Source organism: Anoplophora glabripennis, unplaced genomic scaffold (assembly GCF_000390285.2).
Source record: "Anoplophora glabripennis isolate ALB-LARVAE unplaced genomic scaffold, Agla_2.0 scaffold3, whole genome shotgun sequence".
Lineage (NCBI taxonomy): Eukaryota > Metazoa > Arthropoda > Insecta > Coleoptera > Cerambycidae > Anoplophora > Anoplophora glabripennis.
The window spans coordinates 1,368,426-1,378,893 of NW_019416486.1; the positions used below are offsets into that span (position 1 = coordinate 1,368,426).

At 34.0% G+C, this 10,468-nt stretch overlaps 1 protein-coding gene across 1 annotated transcript in view; it reads right to left on the bottom strand.

Moving 5' to 3' along the window:
• Positions 1–301: 301 nt before the first annotated feature.
• Positions 302–10,468, bottom strand: part of LOC108917022 (chondroadherin-like) — a 27,770-nt gene continuing 17,603 nt past the window's right edge. Inside the window, exons 3-4 of the mRNA XM_023454697.1 lie at positions 9,442–9,883; positions 302–936 (exon numbers count right to left, since the gene is read on the bottom strand). Of these exons, the coding sequence (XP_023310465.1) occupies positions 302–936; positions 9,442–9,883 (1,077 nt within the window). The remainder of the gene's footprint in view (positions 937–9,441; positions 9,884–10,468) is intronic.

The window sequence follows — 10,468 nt, forward strand, 5'->3', positions numbered from 1 at the left end:
ATTCACATTAATACATTTATTTACTGAATGACTTCCCTTGGACGTTGAGAAAAATGAATAAACACGTGGATACAGAAGAAATTTATATTTGAAATCAGTATACTTCATTGGATATCCTTCATTAAACTTTATGTACAGCCCATTACCTCTATGTACAATAAATTATGCTAGAAAACATTTATTTACAAAAACATGTTACATAATATGTACAGTATTAACAGACCTAAATACTTAACAAGGAAGTCGCATTAATAATTTCTTTAAAAGTCCGGTACCACATTATTTACGTCACTTAGAAATTTCACCTAACAAACACCGTCAACACTATCAAACAAAAGCTATTGACGATCGCGACACTAATTTGACTAGAAGGATTTACGGAATCCTTTGAAGCTTCTAAGTTTTCCCTCGTCACTTCCTCTTCGCACCTGCCTATGGATTCCACCTCTATGTTGGTCATGGGCAGTCCGTTGACCTCGAGTGGTGATATGCAAAAGTTCTTGGATATAAAATCTAAAATGCTACCGTTGGCCAAGGGGCCTTCTAACAGTGAGTGAATATGGCAGTTGCACGGGAAATGGTTTGATATCACAGTTAGTTTCTCCACTTCAATAGTAAGGGTTTCGGCTTTTGGTATTTCCAGGATGTGGTTGCCCTGCATCTTCATGTGTCCTATTCTTTGTTCCTGAGTGATGTTCAAGTACTCTATTGCGTCTATCTTGTTGTTGAGTATGTTAAGTGACTTTATGAAAGTCATGCCGTCGAAAGCAGAGCCTTCGATGATGCCCAAGTCGGACTCTTGGATTGAGAGGACTCCTATGTTAGTAAGGCCTCGAAACGCGCCGATTGTCAAACCAGGGAGGTCCATGAAGGCCAGCTTTATGTAGCCCACGCTTTCCAATCCATTGAAGGCATCTGGTTCCAGCTGTCTCACACCTGGAACAAAGAATGCAAATTAACAATTTTTTCTTATGTCCATTACAGTTTTTTACAAGGCTGAATGAATTATTAGTAGTTTGAAAGGTTTTTGAATCTGAAGGAACATTAATGAAAGATCGGGAGTCAACATAACTAACAGTATATTTTTGTTGTTATTCTCGTCAACAAAACTTTCAAAAATCATAAAAGTGTAGTTGAGGAACCAGAACAGGTTTCCATATGCTCGGGAGGCAATACTATTTAGAAAAAAATGAATAGATCGATCATGAAAATTGCCAGAAAATTAAAATTATCACTTAACGGCTCTATTGCTTGTATATTTATGCATTGGGACATAAGCTAGACAGCTTATGTCCCAACTGCCTTCAATTTTCAATTCGCTAAAGCCGTTACAGTCTATGAATTTTTTTATTTCTGAAAAAATCGATGGAAGAATGGATGGCCATGAAAACTGCCAAAAAATAGAAATGTTCATCTAAAGATGGTACCGTGTGCATTTCAGAAAATCTCAAAAATTAGCTTGACAGGACCTGGATTCACTTTTGTATTCACCAGAGGAGTCTTAGGTAATTTTTCCAGATTTTACCGAAAAAGTTTCTAAAAAGTAGAAGAGGTGCTGGGGCTCTAATCAGGTCGGGACGATTTGTATCTATTTTAGTATTTTGATTGAGCAAATATAAAGAACAAAACGCTATGAGCTAAAGATAAACTAAAGTTTTATTCGACACAATAATCTATTAGATTAGAAACGTTTCAAGATGTCAGATATGAACGATATGAATCAATGTCGTCATCTGTTGAATGGACAAACAATTACTGATATTTTGATAGTGTTGACCATGGAGACCATGGATACTAAAAAAGGAGCACGGGAAAATTGACAAAATTTGTCAATGTAATATTAGAAATTACTTATAGTTTGTTCCGCTAGGGTCGCTAGTGTTCCTTGTACTCCGATATATTTTCATTATTTATGGACTCATTTATCTAATTCAAAGTAGCCTACATTATTTATTTTAAAATATTTCACAAAAACGGCATAATTGATTTTTAATTCAAACTGCCGCATTCTTTATCTCCCCTCCACTATTTCTGTGCATATAGGACATTAGCGCCCTGTAATTTGGTAAGATATTTGTTTATAGTATATGACGGTTTTTAGGTCCGAATTGTTGATACATGCACCGATTGAAGTGAAATTTTACAAGTAATTAGAAAATTGCTAAAAAACAAAAGTTACATAATGCCGATGTGTGCTTTCACCCTAGGGGCGAATGCCATCCCTTCTCGGGGGTGGCAATGAAAGCACCCATTTTAATCGCAAAAACGTTTTTTCCAAAAATTAATATTTTCCGAGTTATTTGCAATTGAAGATGTTGATTTTTCATCTAAAAAGTGCATGTTTTTCAACCATTTTTGATAAATAACTCGAAAACCTTGCGTTTTAACGAAAAACCCATATAAAGCAAAAATAAAGCTTTTGAAATAACGAATCTATTCATTTGTTGATTACCGTAGATGTAATAATATCCGAGATATCACTCTCTAAAGGTGAATGTTTATTTTTCGGAAAGTAAAATCGAACCGTTTACCGTAAAATAATAGAGAAAGCTAATTTTTCGAAGAAAATGAATATAACCTTTTTTAAAGTGCTTAGAAAGACCTTTAAATTGCTTTTTGAAAACATTTTGTAGCTCAAAAACTCGCGGATGGTTAAAATAAAATGGTCACCTCTTTTTTTCCTAGAAAAAATCAATAAAATCTATGGCTGAACCATAAAAAAAGAAACTAAGCGTAATCCATTTAGGTACTAATAATGGGCTGTGCAAGTTTGGCCGGTTTAGAATGCCTAAATTAAAAAAAAATTGAAATAATGAAGCAAAAAAAAAAGCCTTTTTTTTTAAATAACTCAAAAACTAAATAAGATACGTGAAAAATGCAATGGTCTTTAAAAAAAAAAAAAAAAAAGCCTTTTTTTTTAAATAACTCAAAAACTAAATAAGATACGTGAAAAATGCAATGGTCTTTTCTTTCAATTTTTCTGTAGAGCAAAAATTAACTAAGATATTACGTTTTTTAGTTTGCATTTGCCTGTAAGGACCACCTTCTTTGAGCCCTTAAAACCTATAAATCTCGAAATCGAAGAGTTCAAGATCCTTCAACTATAAAGGTTGATTTGTAGCTTTTGCAATTCCCTGCAAATTGCTTTTTATTGGAGCGATGAAAAATATTAAATATTAAAAATGTTATCGTGAAATTTTTTGCTTTATTTTCTGCAATAAGGGTGGTTTTTAAGGGTTGAAACGTTGCAATAAATCATATATTATTTCATAAACAGTAAAAAATATTCAATTCTTCATTATTGCTGCGTCAAAACTTTTCAGAGCCGCGAAAACTAATTTTTGTGTTTTTTTCCTCATTTATGAAGATCCACCCTTTAGGGTGGATTTTAAGGATTGAAATGTAGCTACAAATCAAAAATTATTAATCAAAACATAAAAGAATGCTTATTCTATTGACATAACACTTAAATCTATGGTTTTTACGTTTTTTTGCAAGAAGGGGTAGTTTTCGCCCCTTAAAACCAATAAGCATACATTATGGATATGTAACTTTTGTAAAGGAGGGTGAAATGAGCTTACTCACCAACTTTCGTGAATATCGGTGCGTGTATCAAGAATTCGGAGGTAATACCCTATTTTTACCGTTGTATACTGGACTATTACATGAAGTTCGTGCTCCTTGTGTAGTCTCCATGGTGACGATAGCGACTAAACTACTTTTATCTACTGTGGAAAACGTGGCTATTAAGGTTTTCTAGGTATGCATAAGGAAAGTATAAATAATAGCAAAAACTTTTATTAACAATAACTATGGCTACAGTATTTAACAGTTTTTCATTAAATAAGTGAATAGGGTTTATGATACGTAAGAAAACTAGCGAGCTTTCTCTCGTCTACACTGTAAAAATATCGGTGTGCGTGAAAGCAATAAAGGTTCAGAGTGAATCCAGTGAGTGAAATTATTAAGTATATTTTCACTCAATATTGGGCATTTTGATCATTTTACTCATTCTCATTACTCATTTGTGATTATATTTAAACTAGAACTGAGTAGTTTCACTCAAATATAGGTAGGTACTCCTTAAATTCTTCACGTAAACTCGTATTTGGTGCACTTGTACCTAAATTATCATTACTAAGTAGTGAGTTTAAATGTATATTAATTTGGAGTAATTCGAATGGCGCCGTGAAGATGGCACCACTTACATATTGCTTCTGTAATCTCGACCACAGTTGATAGGGGCCCGTTAGATGCTATAGAAAAGCGTGATCGCCAGGAGAACAGGCCTCAGCTGGCGGGTCTCAGCCAGGACAGGAGGAGGTCCCGCGAAGTGAATTAACTTCAACACTGTCTTAGTTAATCATTTATGAGTGATTTATTTTTGCACTCAATATTTAGTTAATTAAAAACCAAGTCTGAGTAAATAATGACTCAATAATAAATCAAATTTAAATCATATTAGAGAAAAAGTTAACTTTAAATTGGTTTTTATATACTCAGAGTAGAGCACAAAAGTCGCTCAACTGATAGTTAGCAGTAACTCGGATTTGAGTAAAACTCACTCAGTTGTACTCATACTAATAGAGTGAAAATTTCACTCAGTCGGGTGTGGACAGGAATTGAGTAAAATTGAGTGAAATTTGAGTGAAATTTTTTTACAGTGTATCAACGTCCACTTTACGTATTAACTTCAAAAGTGTTTTCAAATTTAAATAAGCCACGTTATTTCATAAATTTTCAATACCCTTGCATGGACAAGCATTTAGTACACACAACTAATACGTTGATGTCTTACTTAACTTGGTATTAATGTCTTACAAACGTAAAAAGAAACTCTCTTAATATTTATCCTTATAAAATATTGAACTGAATATAATATTTACTTTCCAATATCCCATTCTTTATATAGTAGTTACTAAAGAATGTCACGTATCATAAATTCTACGTGGCGCAGCTTGGCGATTTTTTTTGAGATATTAAATTTCTCCATAATGTATTAGGCTGGATATAGGGGCAATTTTTCTAGGTATATGAAAACATATAAAATTGGGTTCAATCCTATGGTGTGGCACTAACTGGATTTATTTGTTTCGATATAATGTTGTCGCTGATATCCCGAAGTACTTTGCTAGTGTAGATACAGCTGTGGACAATAAAATCTTTCAAATCTAAAGGCGATATACTCATACTCATGGATATTTTTTCCCTAATATTAATTATCACCATGTGGTTATTTCTTTTCAACGCTGTCAACAACAAACTATCATTTTTAATAGACTGCCTGTAAGTTACACTGGCAATCCAGTCATTATTATTAAACTTTTTAGATGTTATATTAGACTGAGGATTAATTAATTAAAAGTATAAGTTTCAAAACCATAATTGCGTCTGGTAACATCAAAATATGCAATATTAGGGAAAAGGAACATACAAATGTTGGAATCAGATTAGCGGAGTTAGGCGGAACAACAGTAAAGTACATCTACAGAGTAAGCGTTGCAAACATTATAGTCCATTGCTGTACTGTAAAAAGGTATTTATTTTCACTAACTTAGAAAGAGTTAAAGTTCAATAACATTAATTTAAGCAAAACATATATTTGGACATATCAGTAAAAAATGATGTGAAATATTATGGGTGACCCTATAGACGAAGTCCGGGGAGAAATATAACTGTACACTTTTGGAGATCGATGAATATTGTCCCTAGTCTCTAGAAAGTAATTCTAAAAAGGGGACGACACAGAGTCCCATCGGGAGAAGCTTTTGATTTATGATGACACACCGTTATTGAGAAAAAATGTAAAACATTTGTTGTTGCAAACTGTCGCTGATCCAGCTGAAACTTAACCGGTGTGGAAACAGCAGCCAAAGATAGCGGCCAATTAAGCCGATTTCTCCTGGACGATATCACTTACAAAAAATAATTGCACTTTTATAAGTGTTTATAAGTGTGTTTGTCTTATGACAAATATTCCAATAATTAAAAATAAATTAATCAGTTACAATAATAAATAAACCTATAAAACTAAATAAAAAAAAATGGAAATCAAAGAATCCCAAGGTGCTTAAAATAGAGTTATTAAACATCTCTTAAATATAAAAAAAATCGACTACCGAAACATATTTACTCGCAAATTATTTGGAGGGTTACAAATATTAAATTAAATAGTCACTAAATTGAACTAGATCCAGACACACGGCATGGGGCGTAAAATAGAGTAAGGCAAAACGAATGACGAAATAGATCCACTCGCAAATTATTTGAAGGGTTACAAACTTCCCTTAAACGTTATATTAAATAACCACTAAATGGACCTAGAATAAATGTGGAATTTATAAAATGAAGTAGGTCTATATTAAAATGACTGCCAAAACAGAGAGTAAGTTTGTACTAAAACCACTGCCGAAACAGATTTACTCGCAAATTGGATGGAGGGTTCCAAACATCCCCTAAATATTACATTGTCATTGTCACTAAACATACATAGATCCAGACATGAGACATTATGTATACAATAGAGTAAGTCTGTACAAAAACGACTGCCGAAACAGATTTACTCGCAAATTGGATGGAGTGTTATAAACAACCAGGAAAGTTATTGGCTGAAAATGTTTTTATTAAAATAAATCTGAGGGAAATCTTTCTTCTGATGTTCTGTTTCACGTTAAGGCTTAATAACAAGCATATATTCAACATTTTTGCTGTCTTATTTAAACATTTTTTAAATTATTTTTTCAGGAGGATTTCTGCAAGAAGATATACAGACAGGAGAAGCAGCATTCAAAGATGTGTGTTCCTAGTACCTAGACGTTAAATAAATCGTCTGAGGCTGGGAGTATATTTTTGTTGTTGCTTCGATCAACGTGGCTAAAAGGAAACGCAGCGCACAAATTCGTATGAAGAAACCAATTTCATTTTTTCCCTAGCGAAAATGTATTTTTGTCCCTCTTTTGTTGACAAGAAAAGTCCCATTATTTTAGTCCAAAGAATTTGTATGTGCTTGACCTACTAATTTGTAACACCCTGTAAATTAAAATTATTCTGTTATGTGTCAAAATATCAAAATGTAGTTAAAAATAGTATATTGTACAATAAGTGCGGTAACACGAGAGCGGAATTGGGCAACTCATCAGTTCAAGTGAACAATAGATAACCACACGAATTGCACATACTATTTTTTATTATGAATGCAGTAAAATCTTAGAGTTCAGGGGCGAAGGCCCGGTGGGATCCACAGATTTTCATTCAGTTTAGGTTGACATAAATAACTATTAACTGTCATTTAAATGTCACTTTTTAAAAATAATATTTTCGAGTGTGTATTTAAATGATTACCGCAAATAAATAGGGTAGGCAAACAGCTATTTACCGACTTAAAAAAACAAGCGAAAAGATAGGACTTATCCCTCATGAGTAATACAAATGCTTTAATACATGCAAAAAGAGAAATTCTTAAATCAAGTGTATTTATATACAGGGTGTCCCAGTACTTGATACAAAAAATTCGAGTATATTATATGTATATGATGAGTTCAAAGTAATATCAGTTCTTCATATAAAATTTTTCCATACGGTCCTTCGTTAACAAGTTACGGGCCCTCAAAGTTGAAAATTAAAATCTTATTTTTATTTACAGTCTCTAAACTATTAACTTCAGCATAATGCAAATTTGGTGATCGATAACACATGCATACAGCTTGTTTTTGATGCAGTAAGTGAAACTTCATTATGCCCAGAACGTCAGGGACGGACTATGCCCAATGGTTAACAACCCCGAATTTTTGCATAGATGACGATCGCAATCTGCCTGTATCAAAAATAAGTTCTCTGAAGAATTTGCCAACTCGGTAAAATGAACAGTTTAGGAAATATTTGTGATTTTATGTCACAGTGCACTCGAGCGGCGCCTCCACCATTTTTAATTGAACTTAATTACTATGTTACAAGCGTACATATTTTTAAAACAAGAGCATAGAAAATATTACTGTGTCCTAATGTAATTGTCACTAACAAAATTTGATAAATACATTTTACACTTAACACAAAATAGAAAAACAAAACAAGGATATCTATGTTAAAGTAAGTTAAAAAAATAATTTTAAAGAAGGAAGACTATCAAAATACATTTTCAATATGGGCACTTTTCACCTCCACATACTTCCTAAATCTACGAATGTTATTTGTTTGTACACGAAAAAGCATCTCTGGAGTAGGTCTAATATTATTACAATGGAAATTAATTCTTTGTAGCAATTCATCCCTTGTATGTACTGGAGTTGCGTACGTAAGAAGTCCATCGGGTTAAAGTCTGGAGAACGTAGTGGCCATGGAATTGCGCCTCCTCTCTCAATTCATTTATTATTAAACACAATGGATAAATAATTTCATATATCGAGATTGAAATGGGGAGGAGCCCCATTGTGCATGAACCAAACGTTTCTTCGGGTATATAACGGAACATCGTCTAATAGTGACTGTAAATTATTTTGCAAAAACTCCAAATTTCGATGTCCATACAGATGTTTCTCAAAAACGTATGGACTTATTAAATTATTACCACAGAAATGCATTTTCATGTACAAACAAATAACATTCGTAGTCTTAGGAAGTATGTAGAGGTGGAAGGTGCCCATATTGAAAATGAATGTTGACAGTTTTCTTTCTTTTAAATTATTTTTTAACTTATTTTTATGTGTAAAGTGAGTTTGTCAAATTTTGTTGGTGAAAATTACATTAGCACACAGTAAGATTTTCTAGACTCTAATATGTACGCTTCTAACATAATAATAAAGTGCAATTAAAAATTAAAAACAAAAAATGCCGGAGGCGGCGCTCGAGTGCACTGTGACATAAAATCACAAATATTTTCTAAACTGTTAATTTTACCGAGTTGAATCAAAAGGGTATTATCGTTGGCAAATTCTTCAGGGAACTTATTTTTGATACATGCAGATTGCGATCGTCATCTATGCAAAAATTCTGGGTTGTTAAACATTGGGCATACTCCGTCTCTGGCGTTCTGGGAATAATGAAGTTTCACTTATTACATCAAAAACAAGCTGTACGCATGTGGTATCGATCACCAAATTTGCATTATGCTGAAGTTAATAGTTTAGAGACTGTAAATAAAAATAAAATTTTAATTTTCAACTTTGAGGCCCGTAACTTGTTAACGAAGGCCCGATGGAAAAAATTATATGAAGAACTGATATTATTTTGATCTCATATATCTGTACTCGAATTTATTGTATCAAGTACCCGGACACCCTGTATACTCCAAAGAAATATATTCTTAATACTAAATAAAACTTCATCACTTAAATGAACGTTTAAGAATTTCTTTTTTTGCGTATAGGTACCACAATTTTTCCACCTTATTAGATTTAAAGCACGTTTGCCTTGCAATAATTTGTTACCAGACAAAGCCATACATACCCGAGGGAAAGCTGAGCCGCTCCACATTGGTGAGTCCGCTGAAAGCGTGGCTCTCGATTTTGTGTATCGGGTTGTTCGTTAAAACTAACAGCTTCAGGTTCGACGTCCCCGCAAAGGCGTACCCCTCCACCTTCCTGATCTTGTTGTGACTGAGGTAGATCGAGGTGATATTCTGCAGGCCCGCGAAAGCGAACTGCGCCACCGTCGCTAGGGGCGTCTGCTGGATGGAGAGCTCTTTGAGCCTGGGCAGGCCCCTAAACGCGAACGGTTTGATAATGGATATGTTATTCCCGTCGAGGGAGAGCTTCCGCAGGTATCGGAGGCCGGCGAAAGAGTCGCTCTTGATGATGGGGAAGTGGTTGCGGGTGAGCGACAGGTGTTCGACGGTGGGTGGCAGCAGCTTCTTGGGGATCTCCCTCAAGCCCCCCGAATTGCACAGCACCTGGAACAAAGAAAAATGTCCCGTAAGTCAATGGAAGGCAATAGTCCGCTAAGCAAAAGTAAGCAATTATTTGATTACGCTATGAAGTGTACATAATTTTTAGAGGAGCGTTTTTAAGGTAAAAATAAACAAAATATACAGAGTGTCGCCGAAAGATCTGTACAGAATTCTACCACAAATTCTCGAGATGAAAATAGATCGATTTGCCTTATTTTACCTTAGTACATAACTTGATAATTATGGAAATACAGGCGTCAAAGTTCCAGTTTTCCAGTTTTCTTCACTATTTACTGACAACGTGACAACGTATAAAACTTGGTATACAAGAGTTTTTCAGGGTGAAAAATTCAAATTTTAAATATAGTGTAGAGGGTGCCACAAACAGCATTATAGAACATTTGCAAACAGTGCTAACTTTTGTACATGTGCATGATTTTGGAATGGAAATATTTCTTCGTCTACGTGTTGCGTTTAGGAAAGGTATACCACGTTAATGTCGCTAGAAGCAATAGTCCAGGCTGTATCATCGCTCCCGCTAGGAACATGATTCTCATTCGATTTTTTTTCATAATCTTACTAAAAAAA